Genomic DNA, 26,970 nt, shown 5'->3' with positions numbered 1-26,970 from the left:
GGAGGTGTCTGCGAGTTGGCACCTGGCTTCAGAGGTATAGAGGTCGTTGCACCAGACTACTAGTGCGTCCACCTTGTCTGCGGGTTTGATAGTGAGCAAAGGGAGTGGAGGACTACGCATTGTGAGGGCAGGAGGTTGGATTGGATGAGGGGGTGGACAGGCTGAGGCGGTCGATGTCATGGCAACAGTTTGTAGTGAAGAGATCAAGGGTGGGTAACAGGCCGGCACAGGGTGTCCAGGTAATGGGGTGTATTGGAGGTGCGAGAAAGAGTCCTCGGTGGGTGGGCAGGTGTCCTGGTTGAAAAAAATTATTTTGATCTGTTAGTTAGCCAATCTTCTATCCAAGCAAATAAATTACCCTCAACTCGATGTGATCTTTTCTTGTGTGTTAACCTTTTATATGGCACCTTATTCAAATTCGGAAGAACAGATATACCACATTTACGGGGTGTCCCTTATCCATATTTCTTGTTTCATCATCAACGAACTTTAGCAAATTAGCAATGTTTGATTTACTGTTCATAAAACTATGCTGATTTTGATGGATTGCATTTTGACTTTCCAAATATCCTGTTATTACCTCCTGTATAATGAATTCTAACAATTTCTCAATAATGCATATTAAACATTAACTGGTCTATAATTTCGTACAGGATCAATACGATCAGTACAAGTCTTTTGAATAATGAGATGCCATGCTAAACTCTCCTACATGTCCTGGCCAGTCAGAATCTACCTGCCTTGTCTGAGTATTATGATTGGCTGTTAAATGTCATTGTTGCATCTGCATGCTAATTACGACATAACTCATCTGCACCCTTTTCTCTTCCTAGATAAGATATTTATATTTATTTTCCAAATTCTGTTTCTTGCATATAGTTTGGATGGGTGAAAGATTAAAAGCTCCACCATCTAGTCTCCTTTTATTAATGTATTTATAGATATTTGTTTTCACTCATGCCAGACTACAGTTATGTCAGCAGTAGCTCAGTTAGTCGGACTCTTGAATCTTGAGTCAGAGGCATCTAAATTTTAAAGTCAACTTCAGAATTTGAAAACAATCTAGCTGACATTCTAGGACAGCATAAGTGTGACTTTCAGATGGGGCCTTATACTGAGGCACTAATCTGCTCTGTCGGGTGATTGTAAAAGGTCGTTTGGGGTTTTCAAAGAAAAGCATTAGAATTACCTGACTATCCTAGCCAATGTTTATTCCCACTCGATATTATGAATACAGATTATTTGGTCATTATCATCGACAATGCTGTTGGTGGGAATGTGCTCCAATGATTGTTGTGATTCGTACATTACAACACGGGCAAAACTCGAAAAAGGACTCTGTTGTGTGTCAAATGTTTGTGATGGCCATGTAAAGCAATTTTTTTTGCCTTCCAGCTGTGTTTGTAAATACCACAAAGTTTCAGTTATAATTTTGGTCACTTTTTTACATGTTTGCTAATCTTTGAATAGAGGAGTGATTTCTTTTAATCTCAAATTAATCTTGAAATATTTTAGTTATTTTTCTCCTTTAATCTGAAAAGGCTGAACCCTTGAGAATCGACGTTTCAGGCCTAAGCTCTTTATCAGGATGAGGGACTTATGTCCGAAACATCAATTCTTCTGCTACACAGATGCTGCCTGAGCTGCTGTGCTTTCCCAACACCACACACACAACTTGCGAGGTCCAGGAAGGGGAGGGAGGTGTCAGAGATGATCGTGCCTCACAAACCTTATTGAATTCTTTGGAAAGGTGACGAAGGAGGTTGATGAGGGGAAAGCGGTAGATGTGGTATATATGGATTTTAGTAAGGCGTTTGATAAGGTTCCCCATGGTAGGTTACTGCAGAAAATACGGAGATATGGCATTGAGGGTGACTTGGAGGTTTGGATTAGGAATTGGTTGGATGGAAGAAGACAGAGGGTAGTAGTTGATGGCAAAGTTTCTTCATGGAGTGCCGTCACTAGCGGTGTTCCGCAAGGATCTGTTTTGGGACCATTGCTGTTTGTCATTTTTATAAATGACCTGGAAGAGGGGTTAGAAGGTTGGGTGAGCAAGTTTGCGGATGATACGAAAGTCGGAGGAGTTGTTGACAGTGAGGAAGGATGTGGCAGGTTACAGCAGGATATAGAGAAGCTGCAGAGCTGGGCAGAAAGGTGGCAAATGGAGTTCAATGCAGCTAAGTGTGAGGTGATTCACTTTGGGAAGAATAACAAAAAGATGGGGTACTGGGCTAATGGTCGGATACTTGGTAGTGTGGATGAGCAGAGGGATCTTGGTGTCCATGTACACAGATCTCTGAAAGTTGCCACCCAGGTAAATAGTGCGGTGAGGAAGGCATATGGCGTACTGGCTTTTATTGGTAGAGGAATTGAGTTCCGGAGTACTGAGGTCATGATGCAGCTGTATAAGACTCTGGTGCGGCCGTATCTGGAATATTGTGTGCAGTTTTGGTCGCCATACTATCGGAAGGATGTGGAGGCACTGGAACGGGTGCAGAGGAGGTTTACCAGGATGTTGCCTGGTATGGAAGGAAGATCGTATGAGGAAAGACTGAGACACTTGGGGCTGTTTTCATTAGAGAAAAGAAGGTTTAGGGGTGACTTGATTGAGGTGTACAAGATGATTAGGGGGTTAGATAGGGTTGACAGTGTGAACCTTTTCCCGCGTATGGAGTCGGGTATTACAAGGGGGCATAGCTTTAAATTAAGGGGGGTTAGATATAGGACTGAAGTTAGGGGTAGGTTCTTCACTCAGCGAGTCGTAAGTTCATGGAATGCCCTGCCAGCAGCAGTGGTGGACTCTCCCTCTTTATGGGCATTTAAGCGGGCATTGGATAGGTATATGGAGGATAGTGGGTTAGTATAGGTTAGGTGGGCTTGGATCGGCGCAACATCGAGGGCCAAAGGGCCTGTACTGCGCTGTATTCTTCTATGTTCTATGTTCTATCTCCCTGGACTTCTGATCACCGTCTCTCCATGCCCAGCACCTTCCATTGCCACCGCAAGAGGTGCAAAACCTGTGTCCCATACCTCCACCCTCCCCCCTGCTCAAAGCCCCTAAGGATCCTTCCACATCCGGCAGATTTTCCTTCGCATCCAAACATCTCATCTACTGCGTCTGTTGTTCTCAATGTGGTCTCCGCTACACTAGGGAGACAGGACCAATTCGTGGAACATTTCAGGGAACATCTCTGGGGCACACACATCAAACAACCTCACCGCCGACCACTTCAACTCCGCCTCCCACTCCGCCAAGGATTTGCATTGCCAAATCAAAGCCACCCAACTGGAGGAAGAATGCCTTATCTTCTGCCTTGGGGCCCTCCAACCATAGGGTAACATCAATTTCACCAGTTTCCTCATCTCCCTTCCTCTACCTCATCCCAGATCCAACCCTCCAACTTGGCACCACCCTCTTGAACTGTCCTACCTGTCCATCTTCCTTTCCATCTATCCGCCCCACCCTCCCCTCCAACCTATCACCATCACCCTCCACCTTCATCTACCTATCACCTCCATCTACCTATCAACTTCCCTGCTACCCAACCCCCAATCCCCATCCTCCTATTTATCTCTCAGCCCCCTTCTCTATCCCCCACCCCATTCCTTAAGAAGGGCTTCTGCCCAAAACGTCGATTCTGCTGCTGCTTGAATGCTGCCTGACCAGCTGTGCTTTTCCAGCATCATCTTTGACTACAGTAGGTAATAAGGCAGGCAGGTAGAATTTTGGTATTTATTCCTAAAGGAATAGAGAGTATAAAAGTTGGGAAATGGTGCTGCAACTATATAGGCATTAGTGAGACTGCACCTGGAATACAATGTACAATTTTGTCCCTCTTACTTAGGAGGCATGTAGTTGAATTGAAGGCAGTTCAGGAGGTTCACTAGATTGATTCCCAAGGTGACAGGCTTGTCTTATGAAGAGGGAGTGAGCAGTTTAAGTTGAAACCTCTGGAATTTAGAAGAATGAGAAGATATTTAATGGAGGTATAAAAGATGCTAAAGGGGATTGACAAATTAGACATGGAAAGAATGTTCACTGATGTGGGGCAATCTAGAATGATAGGTCATAGTTTAGGATAAGGCCTAGCAGATTTAAAAGAGATTAATATAAATTACTTCTCTCAAAAGGGTCATAAATCTGTGGAATTCACTATTCTTGAGTGCAGTGGATGCTGGGACATTGAGTACATTTGTGGAGATTGATAGATTTTAAATTAGCAATGGGTTGAAGAGTGATGGAGAATGGACAGAAAGGTGGAGTAGAAGCCAAGTTGAGATCAGCCATGATCGTACCAGATGGTGGAACAGGCTAGAGGGTATGAATTATCTATTCCTGTTCCTAGTTCTCACGATCTTATATAGTGAACAGTATTCTTCAGGGAAATAGAGCCTCTAAAGGAACAGTTGTGAACAGATTCAAAACATTGTTATTTCTTTTCATAGATATAGTTCCTCCAGCATTCTTTGTGCTTGTTTCAGATTCCCAGCATCTGCAACATTTTGTTTTTAATCTGTAAACAGGACTCAGACTGTAATCAAGTGATCAAGTTCTCAGAAGACAACATTCAGTAAAATTGTCATCCTCACATTCAAGTTATAAAATCACAATGGGATATACGGCACAGAAACAAACCCTCCATCCAAATTTCCTAATGATTGTTATGCACCAGGAGCATGTGCTTCAATCTTTTCTTGAGATCTAACATTGAAACCATGCACTTACTTCTTCCTGAGAATTTTTATTTCTGCTGAAATACATAGATGCATTTTGCTATTTCTTCTACAGTAGTGACTTCCTCATTCTTAATACTCCAGAGGTGCAAACATTTCTTCTAAATTTCATTTTGGACATTTAAAATTCATTTTGGATAATTACACAGTTGCCCTCTGGTTAAGGTCTTACAAAAGGAAGTAGAAGTATTAACATCTTTCAGAATTTCAAAGGCCTGTTGGGTTACATCTTCTTTTTGATAGACAGAAGAGATCCGATCTGGCAATTGTTTTCAGATATCATCCTTGGAAATCTTCATTCAAACCTCTCCAATGCAGCAATGTCCTTTTAATAACCTAGTGACCAGACCAGCTCATAATCTGTTGAATGCAATCTAAACAAGGTTCAATGCAGGCGTTAAACTCCTCTATCAAATCTATATTAATCTGTATTTAAAGCCTACTACTGGGTTTGCTTTTCTTATTGCCTTGGTAACCTGCTGCCTAATGTTGTGAGAGTGCTGTTTGTACATTCAGAAATCCCTTTGCTCTTCTACTCCACCTAGATATTATTTAGATGGTGCAAGTCTAACTTTGTTATTCTTCCTAACAAAATGTACTACCTCATGTTTGTCTGTGCTTAAACTTTCTTTACCAGTTGTTTGCCCATTCCGCAAATTTATTGATGTCCTCACGGAATTTGCTGCAGTCCTCCTCAGTAACAACTATCCTTCAGATGTGGTGCCATTCGCAGACTCAGAAATTGTGTTTTCATTCCAAAGTCCAAACTATTCATATAAATTGTGCACAGTAGTTTTTTTCAGCACTAAACTTTGTGAAACATCACCTCCTGCCACTCTTCTTTCAGTCAGGAAATGAGGTGCATTGACACCGATTCAACATTCTCTGACCATATTTATTAGTCTATTAAGAGACCAGCTGATCAAAGGTCTTCTGAAAATCCAGATAAATTACATCTTTTGTATAGAAAACTTTTTGTTAACAGGCACCTATACAGGAACAGCCCCTCCAAGCCTACAATGATCCAGATCCTCTACCTAAACCTATTGCCTATTTTCGAAGGATCTGTATCCCTCCACTTCCTGTCCATTCATGCCTGCCTCTTCCAACTCTGCTGGTAAGGCGTTCCAGGCACCCACCACCCTCTGCGCAAAGAACTTTCCACTCATATCTCCCTTAAACTATTTTTCCTCTCACCTTGAATTCGTGACCCCGAGTAATTGAATCCCCCACTCTGGGAAAAAGCTTCTTGCTACCCACCCTGTCTATACCTCTCATTATTTTGTAAACTTCAAATCAGGGTCACCCTCAACCTCCATCTTTATAATGAAAATAATCCTAATCTATTCAACCACTCTTCATGGCTAGCGCCTCCATACCAGGCAAAATCCTGGTGAACCTCGTCTGCAACCTCTCCAAAGCATCCACTACCTTTTGGTAATGTGGCAGCCAGAACTGTATGCAGTATTCCAAATGTGGCTGACCCAAAGTCCTATATAATTATAACATGATCTGCCAACCCTTATACTCAACACCCCGTCAGATGAAGGAAAACATGCTTTGAGTGCGAGCAGCAGCTAAGGTAAGACAGTTTGTTTTAAAATTACTTACCGGTAGCGGGCAGCGGTGTTTTTTTTCTCTCGTTACAGAAAGAGCGGGAGCAGCAGGGGGAAGTGACGAAGACCAGAGGGGCAGCCGGGTAGGTTTTTTTTCCCTTTAAAAGTGCGCAGGAGAAGTGTTAGAATTAGAGGTAGTGTGAGCACTTTGGGGACAGTGACCACAATTCGGAGACTTTTACTCCAGTGATGGAGAGGGATAAGTGTGCACTACAGGGCAAGAGTTATAGCTGGGGACAGGGAAATTATGATGCGGTGAGGCATGACTTAGGATGTGTGGCTTGGAAAAGTAAGCAATAAGGCAAGGGCGTAATTGATATGTGGAGCTTGTTCAAGGAGCAACTATTGAGTGTCCTTGATAAGTATGTACCAGTCAGGCAGGGAAGAAAGGGTCGTGTGAGGGAGCCGTGGTTTAATAAGGAATTGGAATCCCTTGTTAAATGGAAGAGGGCGGCCTATGTAAAGATGAAGCGTGAAGGTTCAATTGGGGCGATTGAGAGTTATAAGGTAGCCAGGAAGGACCTGAAGAGAGAGCTAAGAGCAGCAAGGAGGGGACATGAAAGGTCCTTAGTTGGTAGGATTAGGGAAAACCCTAAGGCTTTCTATAGGTATGTCAGGAATAAAAGAATGACTAGGGTAGGAATAGGTCCAGTCAAGGATAGTAGTGGGAAGTTGCGTGTGGAGGCTGAAGAGATTGGGGAGAAACTGAATGAATACTTTTCGTCAGTATTCAATCAGGAACAGGACATTGTTGTCAATGTGAGTACTGAGTCACAATTAAGTAGAATGGATGGCTTTGAGGTATGTAGAGAAGAGGTGTTGGAAATTCTGGAAAGGGTGAAAATAGATAAGTCCCCTGGGCCTGATGCCATTTATCCTAGGGAAGCAAGGGAGGAGATTGCAGAGCCATTGGCCTTGATTTTTATGTCCTCGTTGTCTACAGGAGTAGTGCCAGAAGATTGGAGGCTAGCAAATGTGGTTCCCTTGTTCAAGAAGGGGAGTAGGGATAACCCTAGTAACTATAGGCCGGTGAGTATCACTTCTGTTGTGGGCAAAATCTTAGAGAGAATTGTAAGGGATAGGATTTATGAACATCTGGATAGGAATAATGTGATCAAGGATAGTCAGCATGGTTTTGTGAAGGGCAGGTCGTGCCTCACAAACCTTATTGAATTCTTTGAGAAGGTGACTAAGGAGGTGGACGAGGGGAAAGCGGTAGATGTGGTGTATATGGATTTTAGTAAGGCGTTTGATAAGGTTCCCCATGGTAGACTACTGCAAAAAATACGGAGGTATGGCATTGAGGGCGAGTTGGAGGTTTGGATTAGGGGTTGGCTGGCTGGAAGAAGACAGAGGGTAGTAGTTGATGGCAAACGTTCATCTTGGAGTGCCGTCACTAGCGGTGTTCCGCAAGGATCTGTTTTGGGACCATTGCTGTTTGTCATTTTTATAAATGACCTGGAGGAGGGGTTAGAAGGTTGGGTGAGCAAGTTTGCGGATGATACGAAAGTCGGAGGAGTTGTAGACAGTGAGGAAGGATGTGGCAGGTTACAGCGGGATATAGATAAGCTGCAGAACTGGGCAGAAAGGTGGCAAATGGAGTTCAATGCAGCTAAGTGTGAGGTGATTCACTTTGGTAAGAGTAACAAAAAGATGGGGTACTGGGCTAATGGTCGGATACTTGGTAGTGTGGATGAGCAGAGGGATCTTGGTGTCCATGTACACAGATCTTTGAAAGTTGCCACCCAGGTAAATAGTGCGGAGGCAGCATATGGCGTACTGGTTTTTATTGGTAGAGGAATTGAGTTCCGGAGTACTGAGGTCATGTTGCAGCTGTATAAGACTCTGGTGCGGCCGCATCTGGAGTATTGTGTGCAGTTTTGGTCGCCATACTATAGGAAGGATGTGGAGGCACTGGAATGGGTGCAGAGGAGCTTTACCAGGATGTTGCCTGGTATGGTAGAAAGATCGTATGAGGAAAGGCTGAGGCACTTGGGGTTGTTTTCATTGGAGAAAAGAAGGTTTAGGAGTGACTTGATAGAGGTGTACAAGATGATTAGGGGTTTAGATAGGGTCGACAGTGAGAATCTGTTTCCACGTATGGAGTCAGCTATTACAAGGGGGCATAGCTTTAAATTAAGGGGGGGTAGGTATAGGACAGATGTTAGGGGTAGGTTCTTTACTCAGCGAGTCATGAGTTCATGGAATGCCCTGCCAGTAGCAGTGGTGGACTCTCCAGCATTATGGGCATTTAAGCGGGCATTGGATAGGCATATGGAGGATAGTGGGCTAGTGTAGGTTAGGTGGGCTTGGATCAGCGCAACATCGAGGGCCGAAGGGTCTGTACTGCGTTGTATTCTTCTATGTTCTATGCTGTATGCCTTCTTGACCACTCTATCGGCCTGCATTGTCACATTCAGGGTACAATGGACCTGAACACCCAGATTGCTCTGTATATCAACTTTCCCCAGGGCTTTTCCATTTACTGTATAGTTTACTTTTGAATTGGATCTTCTAAAATTCAACACCTCGCATTTGCCCAGATTGAACTCCATCTGCCATTTCTCTGCCCAACTCTCCAATCGATATTCTGCTGCATTCTCTGACAGTCCCCTTCACTATTTACTACTCCACCAATCTTAGTGTCATCTGCAAACTTGCTAATCAGACCACCTATACCTTCCTCCAGATTATTTATGTAAATCGCCAACAACAATGGTCCCAACACAGATCCCTGTTGAACACCACTGGTCACAGTTCTCCATTTTGAGAAACTCTCTTCCACTACTACTGTCCCGGCTGCCCAGCCAGTTCTCTATCCATCCAGCTAGTACACCCTGGACTTCATTTTCTGCATTAGCCTACCATGGGGAACCTTATCAAATGCTTTACTGTAGTCCATGTATTTGACATCAACTTTGTCACTTGCTCAAAGAATTCTATTAAGTTGGCAAGACATGACCTTCCCTGCACAAAACCATGTTGCCAACCACTGATGAGCCCATTTTTTCCCAAATATAAATAGATCCCAATCTTCAGTATATTCCCCAGCAGCTTTCCTACCACTGGCATCAGGCTCTCTGGTCTATAATTGCCAGGGTTATCCCTGCTACCCTTCTTAAATAAGAGGACAATATTAGCAATTCTCTAGTCTTCCTGGACCTCACCGTGTTCAAGGATGCTGCAACGATATTGTTAAGACCTCAGCTATTTCCTCTCTAGCTTCCCTCAGTAATCTGGAATAGATCTCATCTGGACCTGAGGACTTGTCCACCTTAATGCCCTTTAGAATACCCAACATTTACCCCCTCCTTATGCCAACTTAATCTTGAGTAATTAAACATCTATGCCTAACCTCAACATCAGTCACATTCCTCTCCTCGGTGAATATTGACACAAAGTACTCATTAAGTATCTCATCCATTTTCTCTGACTCCATGCATATCATTCCTCCTTCATCCTTGAGTGGGCCAACCCTTTCCCTAGTTACCCTCTTGCTCCTTATATACAAATAAAAGGCTTTGGGATTTTCCTTAACCTTGTTTGCTAACAATATTGCAAGACTCCTCTTAGCCTTCTTAATTCCTCGTTTCAGATTGATCCTACTTTCCCGAAATTCTTCCAAAGCTTTGTCTGTTTTCAGTCGCCTGGACCTTAAGTACGCTTCCTTTTTCCTTTTAGCTATTCTCACAAATTTACCTGTCATTCAAGGTTCCCTAATCTTGACATTTCTATCCCTCATTTTAGATTAGATTAAAGGAGATTTCATACAGTATGGAAACACGCTCTTCAGCCCAACAAGTCCACACCAACAGTCCAAAGAGTAACCCATCCAGACCCATTCCCCTACATTTACCCCTGACTAATGCAACTATAACTATGGGCAATTTAGCATGGCCAATTCACCTGATCTGCATATCTTTGGATTGTGGGAGGAAAGTGGAGCACCTGGAGGAAACTCATGCAGACACAGGGAGTACATGCAAACCCCGCACGTCGCCTAAGTCAGGAATCGAACCCAGGTGAGGCAGCAGTACCACCACAACTGCCTAGGTCTTTCGCAAACAACCGCCTGATGTACTTCATTCATCATTTTAATAGTGGTGGGACATGTCTGTCTTGAACTCTAATCAACATCTCTTTAAAAGCCTTCCACATATCAAATATGGATTTACCTTCAAACAACTGAGCTGAAAATGTGTTGCTGGAAAAGCGCAGCAGGTCAGGCAGCATCCAAGGAGCAGGAAAATTGATGTTTCGGGCATAAGCCCTTCTTCAGGAATGAGGAATGTGTCCAGCAGGTTAGGATAAAAGGTAGGGAGGGGGGACTTGGGGGAGGGGCGTTGGAAATGCGATAGGTGGAAGGAGGTCAAGGTGAGGGTGATAGGTCGGAGTGGGGTGGGGGCGGAGAGGTCAGGAAGAAGATTGCAGGTCAGGAAGGCGGTGCTGAGTTCGAGGGATTTGACTGAGACAAGGTGGGGGAAGGGGAAAAGAGGAAACTGGAGAAATCTGAGTTCATCCCTTGTGGTTGGAGGGTTCCTAGGCAGAAGATGAGGCGCTCTTCCTCCAACCGTCATGTTGCTATGGTCTGGCGATGGAGGAGTCCAAGGACCTGCATGTCCTTGGAGGAGTGGGAGGGTGGGTTGAAGTGTTGAGCCACGGGGTGGTTGGGTTGGTTGGTCCGGTTGTCCCACAGGTGTTCTCTGAAACGTTCCGCAAGTAGGCGGCCTGTCTCCCCGATATAGAGGAGGCCACATCAGGTGCAGCGGATGCAATAAATGATGTGTGTGAAGGTGCAGGTGAATTTGTGGCGGATATGGAAGTATCCCTTGGGGTCTTGGAGGGAAGTAAGGGGGGAGGTGTGGGCGCAAGTTTTGCATTTCTTGCGGTTGCAGGGGAAGGTGCCGGGAGTGGAGGTTGGGTTGGTGGGAGGTGTGGACCTGACGAGGGAGTCACGGAGGGAGTGATCTTTTCGGAATGCTGATAGGGGAGGGGAGGGAAATATATCCCTGGTGGTGGGGTCTGTTTGGAGGTGGCGGAAATGACGGCGGATGATACGCTGTATATGGAGGTTGGTAGGGTGGTAGGAGAGGACCAGTGGGGTTCTGTCCTCGTGGCGGTTGGAGGGGCGGGGCTCAAGGGCGGAGGAGTGGGAAGTGGAGGAGATGCGGTGGAGGGCATCGTTGACCACGTCTGGGGGGAAATTGCGGTCTTTGAAGAAGGAGGCCATCTGGGTTGTACGATATTGGAACTCGTCCTCCTGGGAGCAGATGCGGCGGAGACGAAGGAATTGGGAATATGGGATGGCGTTTTTACAGGGGGCAGGGTGGGAGGAGGTGTAGTCTAGGTAGCTGTGGGAGTCAGTCGGTTTATAGTAAATGTCCGTGTTGATTCAGTTGCCCGAGATAGAAATGGAAAGGTGTAGGAAGGGGAGGGAGGAGTCTGAGACGGTCCAGGTGAATTTGAGGTCGGGGTGGAAGGTGTTGGTAAAGTGGATGAACTGTTCAACCTCCTCGTGGGAGCACGAGGCAGCGCCGATACAGTCATCGATGTAGCGGAGGAAAAGGTGGGGGGTGGTGCCAGTGTAGCTGCGGAAGATGGACTGTTCCACATATCCTACAAAGAGGCAGGCATAGCTGGGGCCCATGCGGGTGCCCATGGCTACTCCTTTGGTTTGGAGGAAGTGGGAGGATTGGAAAGAGACGTTGTTCAGGGTGAGGACCAGTTCAGTCAGTCGAAGGAGGGTGTCAGTGGAAGGGTACTGGTTGGTACGGCGGGAAAGGAAGAAGCGGAGGACTTTGAGTCCTTCGTGATGGGGGATGGAGGTGTACAGGGACTGGATGTCCATGGTGAAGATAAAGATCTTCCTGACCTCTCCGCCCCCACCCCACTCCGGCCTATCACCCTCACCTTGACCTCCTTCCACCTATCGCATTTCCAACGCCCCTCCCCCAAGTCCCTCCTCCCTACCTTTTATCCTAACCTGCTGGACACACTTTCTTCATTCCTGAAGAAGGGCTTATGCCCGAAACGTCAATTCTCCTGCTCCTTGGATGCTGCCTGACCTGCTACGCTTTTCCAGCAACACATTTTCAGCTCTGTTCTCCAGCATCTGTAGTCCTCACTTTCTCATCAAACAACTGATCCCAATCTACATTCCCCTGTTCCTGCCATATTTTGCTATAGTTGGCCTTCCTCCAATTCAGCATTCTTCCTTTCGGACCACTCTCATCTTTATTCATGAGTATTCTAAAACTTATGGAATTGTGATCACTATTATTAAAGCAATCCCCTACTGAAATTCAACCACCTGGCTGGGCTCATTCCCCAACACCAAGTCCAGTATGGCCCCTTGCCAAGTTGGGCTATTTACATACTGCTCTATAAAACCTGGATGCTCCTTACAAATGCTGCTCCATTTAGACCTCTAACACTAAGTGAATCCCAATCAATGTTGGGGAAAATTAAAATCTCCTAACACCACCCAGTTGCTCCTACATCTTTCCATAAACAGTTTACATATTTGTACCTCTATTTCATGCTCACTGTTGGGAGGCCTGTAGTATATCACCAACATTGTTACCGCACCCTTCCTATTTCTTAGCTTTGCCCATATTGTGTCACTGCGAGTCTTCCATAGTGCCCTTCTTCAGCACAGCTGTGATATCCTCCCTGACCAGTAATGCCTTTTACCTCCCTGTCTGTCCTACGTGAAGCATCTATATCCAGAGATATTTAATTGCCAATCTTGCCCTTCCCTCAACCAAGCAATAACATTATACTCCCAGGTACTAATCCAAGCCCTAAGTTTATCTGCTTTACCTACTACACTTCTCACATTAAAACAAATGCACCTCAGACCACCAGTCCCTTTGATTTCATCATCTGCTCCCGGCCTGCTCTTCTTCTTGGTCATGCTGACTTCATTATCTAGTTCCTTACAAGCTTTAGTTACTACCTCACTGTCCACTAACCTCCTCATTTGATTCCTATCCCACTGCCACATTAGTTTAAACCTTCAACAGAGTTAGCAAAAACACCACCTAGGACATTGGTTACAGTCGAGGCAATTTCTGTGTGGACATCCAATTTGTAATAGTCCCAATGTCCCAAAAATCTGAACCCTTCCCTCTTGTCCCATCTCTTAAGCCACGCATTCATCCTGCCTATTCTTTCATTTCTACTCTGACCAGCGCATAGCACTGGCATCAATCCAGAGATTTCTACCTCTGAGGTCCTACTTTTTAAACTTGGCTCCTAAATCCCTAAGATCTGCTTGTAGGTCCTCATCTAGTTTTTTTTAAACCTATAATCATTGGTGCTTATATGCACCACAACAACTGGCTGTTCACCCGCCCTTCAGAATGTTCTGCAGCCAATCTTAGGCAACCCTGACCTGTGCACCTGGGAGGCAACATATTATTCAGGAGTCTAGTTTTCAACCATTGAACTGCCTATCTACTCCCCTTACAATTGAATTCCCTATGACGAGAGCCCTTCCACTCTTTTTCCCACCCTTCTGTACAACAGAGCCAGCCACAGTGCCATTGACCTGGCTACTGCTTCCTTCCCCTGGTGAGTCATCTCCCCCAGCAATATCCAAAACAGCGTACTTTTCTGGAGGGAGATGACCGCAGTCCCCTGCACTACCTTCCTGCTCTTTCTCTGCCTTTTGGTCACTCATTCCCTTTCCCCCTCAGCAATCCCAATTCACTAAACATGCTATCCACGACCTCCTCAGCATCACGGATGCTCTAAAGTAAGTCTATCCACAGCTCCAGAGCCATCATGCGGTCTAACAAGAGCTGCAGCTGGACACACTTCCAGCATGTGAAGGAGGCAGGGACACCAGCCACGACCATGAGCTCCCACATTGAGCAAGACCAGCATAACACACCTGAGCTCTCCTGCCATTTTGACTCTTAAGCTTAATTTAGTCCAAATATAATGTCAAATAATAGATAAATGAAAAAAGAAAATGTTTTATCAATCACATGATAAAAACAAAATCGAAAAAACCTTATCAACACACCATAGTTTTTTTTTGGTTTGAGGAGGGGGGCATTTGGGAGACACTATACATGTAGTGTCTCAAATTTCAGCAGTGGTCGAACCTATCGGTTCACTCACATTCCCAGAGCATAATTTGATTGCTCCCACTCAGCTCTTTGCTCTCACTGCTCCCGCTACTGCTGCAAAATGGAGGCTGCTGACTCTCTAGGTAAGTCCTTTTATAGAGAAATTTATCCTCATGACAACTCCCAGTCCTCACGCTGACTGCTCCTGCTGTTGCTGCAAAATGACAGTACAACCCGACTAAACTAAGCTTTGAGAGACAGTAACATCCCTCAAAACATCAATGTAAAAACACAGTAAGTGATAAAAGCCTAATGCAGGAATATATACTTCATTTACTGCCTAAATACTCAGACATCATGTTAGATCGTGGTATTTGAGGTATATAAACCAGCAAACATTATCAAGAGTGCTTTCTGATAAGGTACCAGTTAAAATAAACTTTGCTGTATCACTACTGTCTACTCTATTACCCAAAAAAATGTAGTAAGGTTGATCAAATTATATTTTTCTATATTCCATGCTAATTATTCATTGTTTTATTTCTTATGTCGCATCATCAGTGGTCCCTCACAGATGAGGATGACACTCTTTCACTCAGGTGAGTTTGCACAGGGCTGTACAGACTGATACACCTACCGCAGGTTTCTTTAACTTGAGGTAGGTGGTGGTCAAAGGAAAGGGTGGGTGGGGCATTAATGCAGCAGTGCGCTCCTTTTGCAATTTTCACCTGGGTTCCATTTTTTCCTGACAACAAGTCTCAAAGGGCCTTCCAGGATGCTCCTCCTCCACTTTAGACAGACAGTCTTGGGCCAGTGATTTCCAGGTGTTGCACTTCGCCAGTGAGGCTTTGAGGGTACTACTGAAGTGCTACCTTTGTGCATGTGGGACTTGTCTGCCATTTCGAAGCCAGGAGTAAAGCACCTACTCGGGGAGTCTCATGTCAGCCATGGGTACAATGTTCCCATCGTAGCCGATCAAGGGTGGTCAGTTCGTAGATGCTGGGTATGTTGGCCTGATCAAAGATGGTAGTGTTGGTATGTCTTTCTTCCCAGTGGATTTACAGGATCTTGCGCAGGCAGTGTTGATGGTACTGCTCCAGAGCCTTGAGGTCTCTGCTGTGACAATCCATGTCTCAGAGCCACATAGGAGCATCACATCTCTGTAAACCACGATCATGGTGTTGGATCTGATGCTCTCAAACACACTTTCCCTCAGGTAGCTCAAAGCTGCACAAGCATACTGGAGGCGTTGCTGGACCTCTTCATTAATAGCTACTTTGGCTGACAGAACACCTCCAAGATATTGGAAGTGGTCAATATTCTGAGTGGTCCCCATAGACCATGATGATTAGGGGCTTTATTCCACATTTCCTGGCCAGGTTGATGAAGGACTTGTCTTGCAGATGTTCAGGGTGAGACCCATGCTCTCATAGCTGAAAATGTGTTGCTGGAACAGTGCAGCAGGTCAGGCAGCATCCAGGGAACAGGAGAATCGACGTTTCGGGCATAAGCCCTTCTTCAGGAATGGGGGGGAAGAGAGCTTCTTCAAGGAAGGCATCCTTGTAAGAGGATTCGCAGTAGGTTAAAATCTTCGAGGAGAAAGTGAGGTCTGCAGATGCTGGAGATCAGACTGAAAATGTGTTGCTGGAACAGCACAGCAGGTCAGGCAGCATCCATGGAACAGGAGAATCGACGTTTCGGGCATAAGCCCTTCTTCAGGCATTCCTTATATGCCACCGTAAAAGTGCTGATGATGGTCTGGAGTATGTCCTTGGAGCCTGTACATATACAAGCATCATCATCTGCACACTACAGCTCGATGACACTGGTTGGGGCGAGTTTAGTTTTAGCTTGAAGGCGGCGGAGACAGAATAATTTCCCACAGGTTCTGCAAGTTAGCTCCCTGCTTGAGGAGGGAGCTTTTTGGCAGTGAGGTAGATTGAGAACAGTGTTGGAACATTTATCTGCTCTCTTAAATGGGTTCAATTATATTTCTTATCACTAATAATAAGCTGATTAAGCTATAATTCTCAGATGTATTTTGACCTCCTACTCAATAAGGGGATTTCTTTAACTATCCACCAGATCTCTGAAGTAGAATTTTTCACATAAATTACTTCCTGCCCTTATCTCTGCCCCAGAATCTTTTAACATACATGGCTACAATCCATCCAGATGGTCAACATGTTTTCATAGGATGTCTGCTTAGTTATAAAACATATTTTTAACAGCTATTGTTAATACCCATTGTTAACAGCTAACCTGAGAATGCAACTTTTAAAAAAACGTTTTGTGATTTACACATGAAAGAAGTGAAACTATCATGGTATTCAAACAGATGAAAGACTCAACAGACAATCAATTTTTCAACGTATAATTTTAAGTTACATCACACTGTAAATTTTTGTTATAAATTCTGTGTGTTAGGATTGATCCCTCCTCTATCACCTGATGAAGGAGCGATGCTCCAAAAGCTAGTGTGCTTCCAATTAAACCTGTTGGACTATAACCTGGTGTTGTGTGATCTCCAAATCATATTTTTAACTAGAAGTGGAGATAGACAAATAAACTAGGGAACTTGGGGAAATAAATCATGATGTCTTGAAAAGAGTCCACTTCATAAAAGAAGTGGTGTTGGAGGTCTTAAACCACATGAAAGTAGATAAATCCCAGGACCTGATCATGTGTATGCCAGGGCATTGTGGGAGGCTAGAAGAAATTGCAGAGATATTGGTCTTATTGACAGCCACAGGTCAGGTGCCTGAAGACTGGAGGGTGGCTAATGTTGTGCCATTTTATTGAAGAAGGGGTGCAAGGAAAAGCCAGGGAGTTGGCTTCTGGACAAATTCCCACACCAGTTCCATGCAACCAACCCCTTCTTCAAACAAGTCATCAACTTGCTGTGCTTTCTTGTGTATAGGTGCAGTTCTTCTTCTTACATTTACCACATAGACTAGTGAACCTTACATCAGCGATTGGTAAGTTGTTGCAGAGGATTCTAAAGGACAAGATTTACATGTAATTGGAAAGGCAAGGGACTGGGAAAGTTAACATACCTTTGGAAACTTTTTTTTTGAAGAGGTGACCAAGAACAAATATGAAGGCAGAGAAATAGACGTTGTCAACATGGACTTTAGCAAGGCCTTTGACAAGGTTTTACATGGGAAAGTGGTTAGTAAGGATCCAGGGAAAATTATCAAATTAGATACAAAATTGGATTGAATGGTGGGAGAAGAAGGTTGTGGTTTCATAGTGGGGGGGGGGGTCTGTGACTAATGGAAGTTTGTGGATGACACCAAGATTGATGGTATGGTGGATAGTTTCGGAGGTTATCTAAGAATACAATGAGCTCTTGATCAGTAGAACAAATGGGCAGATAGCGTTTAATTTAGATAAATGTAAGGTGTTGCAATTTGCAACAAGTAGACAAGGTGGTGAAGGCGGCTTTTGGCACGCTTGCTTTCATTGGTCAGAGCACTGAGTATAGGAGTTGGGAGGTCATGTTGTGGCTGTACAAGACTTTGGTGAGGCCACTTTTGGAGTACTGTGTACAGTTGTGGTCGCCTTGTTAAAGAAAGGATGTTATTAAACTGAGTGTGCAGAAAGCTTTAAAATGATGTTAGAGGGGCAAGATTCAAAAGGGACAACTTCTTCAAGAGGGTGATGCATCTATGGAATGAACTTCCAAGGAAGTGGTAAAGATGAGTACAATTATAACATTTAAGACACATTTGGACAGTCAAAGGAATAGAAAAGACTTAGAGGGATATTGGCCAACCTAAGACAAATGAAACAAGTTCAGTTTGGGAAACCTGGTCAGCATGGCCAAGTTGGACTGAAGGTTCTACTTCTGTGCTGTATGACTATGAATAACTAAGTAGGCTTACGTACAAACTCCTGACCCAGCTCTATGCAACAAATCCCTTCTTCAAACAATTCATCAACTTGCAGTTCTTACCTGTGTATAGGTACAGTTCTTCTTCTTACATTTGCTACATGTGAATAAGTCAGTTTCAGTACCACCAGTCTTAGCCATTTGATGTTCTCGAATGGCTTCCTTGGTCAAGGCTTTTCGCATTTCTTTAAGCTCATCACTAGCCATTTCCTGAGATGGTGTATAAAGTACTCAGGTTAGATCAATAATTGCACAATAGATGGAGAGTCAGCAGATTAATTACTTAAAATGTTGAGCTACACTGTTGGCTAAAGAATCTGCAAACTAAATATGCATCAAACTGACAAAAGTACTCAGATATAGCTGCTGATAAGATGAAAGTTTAGGCTTATTTATAAGCAACTTAAATATCTGCATGCTTTAATTGATAGCACGCTTGCGACCAAGTAGAAAGCTCTAGATTTGGTTACAACTTGACACTTCCAGTATTTTCTCATTAGGGGCACTGTTTCAGTTGAAATATTAAAGCTAAGTCTTGTTAGCCATTTCTGGTGATTCAGATAGGTATTAAAAGATCTTACTGCATATTCAAGTGTCCTGACCAACATACTTTATATATTAAAATATTTGGGCATTTATATCATTACAAAGTAATATGCCACAAAAAGTAAAGAACAGTGTTCCAGTTACTCATAATTAAATGCTGAAGTGCAGTTCCTAGGTTTGTTAAATTCCTTAGAATATTTCTAAAACATTTTTAAAATATAAGGTGCAAAGCAAATGCAAACTATTTCAATTTTGTCAAAATGTAATCACCATCTTTAAACCAGAATTTGAAAAACCATTGAACGTATTTGTCACAAATTAAAACTTGAAGACATCCATGCATTATTTAGTTGTAGCTTCAATGCAATGTCTTTTAACTCTCACATACTTATAAGACCCACCGTCCACTCAGATCAAAGAAATATGCATCAATCTTCCGGACTGCAAAAGTTGTAATATAAAACTTGTGAGATGATCCCAGCTTGTAAGGCTACTGGACAAGTCAGATCCCAGCTTAAAATCTGGTTGATAACTTTTTTTTTGTCTACTTAGTTATCGTGGTGGCCAGCCACTGAGACATACTCAAAGACTACAGATTTTCTTTGCAAACAGAATAAAAGTTTATGACACAAAGAAATAAAAACCATGCTATCTAAATATATACATTTAGAATCTTACAACGCACAGTAAAACTATTTTTTAGTCCATTTCCCAATACTATCTGTTACAGACACGCAAGTCTAGAGAAATTACATCCTCTACCACAACTCTTTCAGGTTCTACTTAATTGACTAGTTATCTTGCTGTTGACTGCAGGAAAATCATTGAATCCTTTCCAAATTGCCAATATGGACTTTTCCATAAATCAGAGAGCCTAAACCCTCTCAGTTCTCATCAAACTCTCCTGCTTCAAAGGTTTAATTTGTGAAACTTATCAATTAACTGGTCCCTGAACTCCTCGTAGGAGAGAAACTAAAATGCCCTCTAAACTCAATGCTGGTGCTTTCTGAATGGAAAATCTCACTCTGAACTGAATTTTCATTTAAATAAGAGTTGCTAACCTAGATTGTTCTGAACTGAAAAAAAAAGTTAATGATGTTTCAGATTTACGATACCTGTCCTAAACAGAACAATATAAACATCTTTCCACTGACACCACAGGGTTTACTCTTTGACTAGGTCACATCACTTTTCTGGAAGGACTCTCCGATTTTGCTGTTTTTAAAAAGAAAACACTTTAGAGCTGTAAGGAACACCCACCTGCATCAATATCATATAAAGTCCAAAAGCATTCATAAAAATAAAATTGTGCACCCTTCACCACACTTGATATATTCAGATTTCATTTTTTACCTTCAAACATCAAAGCAAAAACGTGATACTTTCAGCAGCTAGTGATAATTTTGGAGATCACCAACAATTTAACTGAAAATACTCTATTACCCTAGTTGTAGTTCATTTTCCAAAGGACTAACAGATAGGCTGACCTTAATTATTGTAAAAGAAACATAGAAACTTATTGTGGAAGGGGACTATTCATCCTACTGTGCATGTACATGCTTTTTAGAAGAGCAGTCTCATTATGCCTGGAATGCTGCAACCTCTCAACAAATATCTATCAATTACCTTTTAAAATTATTTACGCACTAAGCTTCTACCAGATTTTTAAGTACAATGCTCTAGACTTTGACATTTTCATTGCATAACAGAACATTTGATAAAAAGTTTGTATCTTTGACCTCTCATAAATGATCCACTTGTCAAAGGATCAATATTGTAGTACCTACTCGTTAAAATATGCCATTTTCTTGTAAACCCCGTTAGGCCACCTTTCAACTTTGTTACAAGTTTAACAGTCCTACTTTATCTAACCTATCCTCACAACTGCTATTCATTCTAATCTTGATAAACTGTTTCTGTACCCTTTCTAAACCTGCATTCTCTGATATGTGGTGTCCAGACTTGTTCATAATACTTCAGTGGAGGTCTAACCAGTAATCTGTAAAGGATTTTGAATGATTAATTTGCTTTAATGTCCTTTTCCTTTATTTGTGAACTAAAATATCTCACTTGTCCTTAAACCAACTTATCAACTTGGCCTACTTTGCCAAGTATTTGCATAAATGAACACAAAAGGACTCTGTGCACCTATATTAATAAAAATCATATCTTATTGTCTTTCCTGGTTAGCTCTTGCATATGCATCACTCACAATGCTTCTGCCCATTTCACTATTCTGTCAATGTCACTCTGTAGACTATAATTATTCTTGTCACCAAGTTTCACATCATCTATAAACTCTAAAATGCTATTTCCAATACCCATATTTCAGTCTTCAAAAATTGCAAAGAGTAATGAATTTAATACTGAGCTTCAGAGAACACAGCTGCAAACAAGCTCTGTGAAAAAACATCCATCCATTCTTCGCTTCCTCTAACCAAGCTTATTATGCATCTATACCACTACTTTCCTCTGGGTTGTATGGGTTTCCATCATCTAAATAACATTTGCTGACCTGAGTATCTTCCATTAAGCTACACGTGATCATCTACTTTACTACCTTGATCAACTTTCTGATACCTCAAATAATTCAATTCAGTTAGCCAGACAAATTTATCTTTAATAAATCTACATTTGTTGCCTTGATTAACATATTTCCTCTAAATAAAAGCTCATTTTGTCTCTGATAAATGTTTCCAGTAACTTTCTCAGAGGTGCTAATTACATCTGGGCATACATTTCTCATTGGTTATTGGTTCCGGTGTACATCTGTACTTTCATGGTTTATCCCTCTCCTTTTTATGAGAAGTGTTTGAACATGATCAAGTTTTCCAGTAGTACTCTTTTATCCAATGAGGATTGAAAGATAGAGGATAATGCCTCTACTATTTTTCCCTCCCCTTTTACTCCAGCCTCGCTTCCCATCATGCATGCCCCTCTCTTTTAGTTTCAGTCTCTCTCTCACTTTGGAGGTTCCAAGGCCAGGATCCATCAATCTGAAAAGTAGTAAGGAAGCATCGATCTAAATAACTGCGGAACCAGCAGGGCCCAGACAATGTGGTTTTGTAGCATCCTGCAACAGTGAGGATACTCCACGTGCATGATCTGCACATACAGGAACACTTTCGTCCAAGTAGGCAGTGAAAGAACTTGTAAGTCCTTTGTTAATTTGGAACATAGAAAATGAAGTCAAACAAACATTGTCAGAAATTAGAAAAGAGAGATTATGTAAGATATATTGAGGATATATATAAAACTTGGAGTAAGGTAGAGGATGAAATGAGCCATGAATATTTGGATATCTAGGGTGTAGGTTTGCTCGCTGAGCTGTAGGTTTGATATCCAGACATTTCATTACCTGGCCAGGTAACATCATCAGTGGCGACCTCCAAGTGAAGCGAGGCTGTCGTCTCCTGCTTTCTATTTATATGTTTGTCCTGGATGGGGTTCCTGGAGTTTGTGGTGATGTCATTTCCTGTTCGTTTTCTGAGGGGATTCATAGCAGAAGCGGTAATGCAAAGACTAGAACAAACAGCCCTACCAACCACCAAACCAAAAATCTGGTTCCGCTACATAGATGACACCTTTGTCATCACAAAACGAAACAAGATAGAAGAGACATTTAACATCATCAACAACACCCTCACAGGCATAAAGTTCACCACGGAGAAAGAAACCGACAACAAACTTGCATTCCTGGACGTCGCAGTCGAAAGAAAGGACAACGGAGAACTACAAACCTGCGTATACAGAAAACTGACAAACAGTGACCAAATACTTAACTACACCAGCAACCATCCCAACACACACAAACGAAGCTGTATCAGAACACTATTCCAATGAGCCACCACACACTGCAGCACAGACAAACTTCAGAAAACAGAGAACCACCTATACAACGTATTCAAGAAGAACGGATACTCAAAAATTACAGTCCACAGATTCCTCAAGAACAAACCATGACAAGTAGACCAAACACAGCCAGAAACCCTAACCACCTTACCATACATCAAAGTAGTTTCAGAAATGACAGCCAGACTACTAAGACCCCTCGGAATCCTAGTAGCACACAAACCCACCAACACTCTCAAACAAAAACTAACAAACTTAAAAGACCCAGTACAACCCATGGACAAAACCAACATCATCTACAAAATTCCATGCAAGGACTGCCACAAACACTACATAGGACAAACAGGAAGAAAGTTAGCCACCAGGATACACGAACAGCAGCTAGCCACCAGGATACACGAACAGCAGCTAGCCACAAAAAGACACGACCCTCTCTCCCTCGTAGCCCTACACACGGATGAAAAAAACCACCATTTCGACTGGGACAACACATCTATCCTGGGACACGCTAAGCAAAGACATGCCAGAAAATTCCTAGAGGCCTCGCACTCCAACCACAACGCCATAAACAAACACATAGATCTAGATACCATCTATCAACCCCTCAGAAAATGAACAGGAAATGACATCATCACAAACCCCAGGAACCCCATCCAGGAGAAAGATATAAATAGAAAGCAGGTGACAACAGCTTCGCTTCACTTCAAGGTCGTCACTGATGATGTTACCTAGCCAGGTAATGAAATGTCTGGATATCAAACCTATAGCTCAGCGAGCAAACCTACACCCTAAACCTCAACCTGAGCTACAAACCTTGCAAAAATTTGGATATCTGACATCTCTGAGGTACAGGGGAACCAATAACCAATGAGAAATGTATGCCCAGATAATTCTTCTGCAATAATGGAAAAAGAACAAAGGCAGATGCTAAATAAATGAAATATTAACAAGATGCATGAAGACGATCTTTTAACTTGTCTAAAAAATATTTACTGAAATGGGTAAGCTAACCAGAATGTTAAAGTCAAATAGGAGACAATACTGTAAACATAATGATCCATTCTATGGGTAAAATAGTTAACTGAGGAAGATCAAAGCATAAACAACTGACAGACAGAAACAAACAATGGGGCTGTTGACTGAATAAGTCTGAAAGCTGGTGTGCCCCTGTAATCCTGTTCAGAAAAGCAATGCAGAATTATCACAGAGAAATACTTTGAAGACCTAGAAACAGCAAGGAAAAGAGCACCTATAACCCATGTGCAATTAAGATCTCAACTGAATATTGGGCACTTTAATAAAGGGAAATCGCCAAGCTGGCTGACTTTCTTCCAAACTTTTCATCTCCCTATGTAGCCTCTGGATGAAGCACTTCACCTGGAGGCTACACAGCACTTGAAGATGTTATCGAGGCAGGAGACGAAACATTTGCAAGAACATCAACCAGCTCTGCAAACCGACTAACAACTTCAACCACAACCCGAGCTACAGATCATCACTAAAACCCTAAAAAGGGAAATCACTAGAGGACAGATACGGTCTTGTTAATAATTACCCATGTCCACCCCCGAAAAGGACATAAAAAGGATAAGGACTTCAAAGGCTCCAGCGAAGTCAAGATGCAGGATGACAACTCTCAAGAACTGATCCACGTTGAGTTCGGTCTGCTATTCTTGGGTAATTCAAAGATTTAAAGAAGTCAGGCACTAAGGTGAAAAACAAGCTGAAGAAGAGCTGTTCGAACAAGGTAACTGTGCTGTCTCAATCTCTATCAGTATTCATTACATCAATATTGTCTCCTGTTTGACTTTAACATTCTGGTTAGCTTACACATTTCAGCAAATATTTTTTAGACAAAGTTAAAAGATCATCTTAATACATCTTGTTAATATTTCATTTATTTAACAACTGCCCTTCTTCTTTTTACATTATTGCAGAAGCATCATCTGGGCATATCTTTCTCATTGCGATATGCCTTTGCTGTATAATTAGCATGTTGTATCCTGTCTTACACTTCTGTTGAGCTCAGCATTCCACCCCATGGCTACAATCAATTCTGTGTTTCAACCACTCACAAATATAACAGTCTCAGCATCAATCAACAAGATCATACTTTATCTTCATTATGATTCAACATACCTGCCTTTACTCCATACTCTCAACATCTACGCTAATCAAAAATCCATCAATCTCAGATCTAATTTGAGTAAAGTGAATTCCAAACTTTTACAAGCCTGTGTACATAGAAGCACTTCCTAATTTCACAGTGAGACTTACTAAATCAATAATTTGTTATCATTAGACTCAGCTTCCTGGTCCTCGATGACCAAATAAGGAGAAAAAGGTTTCTTCCAGTCTACTGTTCCCCTTCAAGTACTGAAAATTTATGTCAAACCACGTCTCAACCTTTTAAATTTCAAGAAATACAAACACAGTTTGTTTAATTTCTCCTCATAACTTTTTGAATTTCGATATTATTCTAGTAAACATACTTCCAACACACACATACTGAGTCTAAGAAGTGGAATCCAGGTCTGCTCATAGTAGTACAGGACTGGTCAAACAGAATTTTGCATAACAAAAGTATTACTAAACTCTTGCATATTTGAGCACTCTAAAAAGACAGACTTGCATTGCTACAGCACTTTTAATACCTGGGTGTCCCAAAGCACTTTACAGTCAAAATGTAATCATTAAAGTAATGTGCAAGTCAACTTGCACACTGTAAACTCCCAAATACAGCAATATGATAGCAGCCAGAGAATCTATTTGCTTGATGTTCATTGATGGACAGTCTATGGCAAGGATGTCCGGAGTAACTCAAAAGCTCTTCAAAATAGGGCCTCACTTTAATATCTAATCCAAAAGACAGCACCTATTACAATCCTGCAATCCCTCAGTCCTGTAGTGGAGTGTCCACCTTGAGTTTTGGGCTCAGGTCCTAGAATCTGACCCAGTGTGAATGCACCAACAGACCTGTAATTGATATTCAAAATATTAGGGCCAGCATTCTGGTAGACTTCTGTCCAAAACATAAAAGATTGGGAACCCTATACCAATTTATAGGGAGGCAGTGTAATTGTAGTAATGCTACTGAACTGGTAAACCAAGGCTCAGGCTTATGCTCTGGAAACACATGCTTGAATTCCACCATAGCAGACAGAGAAATTTGAAATCAATCAAAAAATTGGGAGTTTAAATATAATCTGTCAACCATATAATAATTATTGATTGGGTCACTAATGTCCTTTAGGGAAGGAAAACTGCCATGTCTAGTCTACATGCAACTGCAGAACCACAGCAGTGTGGGTGACTCTTAACTGCCCTCTATAATGGCTGTAGGGTGCTATCATTTCAAGGACAATTAGGGATGGTAATAATGCTAGCCTCGCCAGAAAAAGATACATCCCATGTAAGAATTAAAAAAATCAACAAAAAAAACCTTGCTTACCTCTGCAGTCATTTTTGCTAATCTGTCCGGTGCAATATTTCCACACAGGACATTCCTCCTCAGATTAGGGTTTTTTGAATCTTTCAGATTTGCAATTCTGCTCCTCACTCTGTTTTTATATTTCATATCTGTGTTTTTAAATTCCTGGTACACACGTCAAAAATGGTTAAGGAAATTCATGCATCTTTGTTTTACTAAAAACCGTGTTTAGAGTGTCACTTGTATGTAAGGTTATAAATTGAATATCAGTATGCTTTTGTAAAGAGTGATGGCCATTCAGCCAATTTCAAATTACAAATGTCCAAATATTACAGTTTTTTAATTACATGATATTTTATCATGACCATAAACATAAAAAAAAATCTTGGGATAACAATTAAATGCATTCTATACACATTAGATAGCAAACAATACACGTTTATGAGATGAATAATTTGGCTCTTCTTGGATTCAGTTCGGACGGGGATGAACAGATTTTGTCTGCTAATATTCAAGCAGGCACCTGCTGTCCTTAAATAATTTATGAAAGCGCTGATGTTTTGTGGGCATTTTTTCCTCAGAGATAGTTTGAGTGTTTGGATGCAAAGGGATTCATCATTTCAACCAGCCTCCAGATATTTGTCCCTGGCTAGCCAAGTACCAAACATTGCTTGTTTGCTTTGGGATGAATTCCACAGGTACTTATGGCACTTCGGCGGAGGGATGTACTTCTTAAAAGTGGGAAGTATGCAACCATTTGCAGATCTGAGTATTATCTTGAATTACATGCTTCAAGGGGAACTCAGGCTAGCAAACAGT

At 42.3% G+C, this 26,970-nt stretch overlaps 1 protein-coding gene across 1 annotated transcript in view; it reads right to left on the bottom strand.

Annotated features, from left to right (window-relative positions):
- Positions 1–26,970, bottom strand: part of tcea1 (transcription elongation factor A (SII), 1) — an 85,071-nt gene that overhangs the window by 3,908 nt on the left and 54,193 nt on the right. The window contains exons 7-8 of the mRNA XM_043688334.2: positions 26,173–26,327; positions 18,387–18,533 (exon numbers count right to left, since the gene is read on the bottom strand). Coding sequence (XP_043544269.2) covers positions 18,387–18,533; positions 26,173–26,327 — 302 coding nt within the window. The remainder of the gene's footprint in view (positions 1–18,386; positions 18,534–26,172; positions 26,328–26,970) is intronic.

Source organism: Chiloscyllium plagiosum, unplaced genomic scaffold (assembly GCF_037043375.1).
Source record: "Chiloscyllium plagiosum isolate Xiang-an unplaced genomic scaffold, Cpla_swu_hap1 HiC_scaffold_4, whole genome shotgun sequence".
NCBI classification, from domain to species: Eukaryota; Metazoa; Chordata; class Chondrichthyes; order Orectolobiformes; family Hemiscylliidae; genus Chiloscyllium; species Chiloscyllium plagiosum.
Note: the sequence above shows the minus strand (reverse complement) of the source record. Positions and strands in the feature narration are given on the sequence as shown.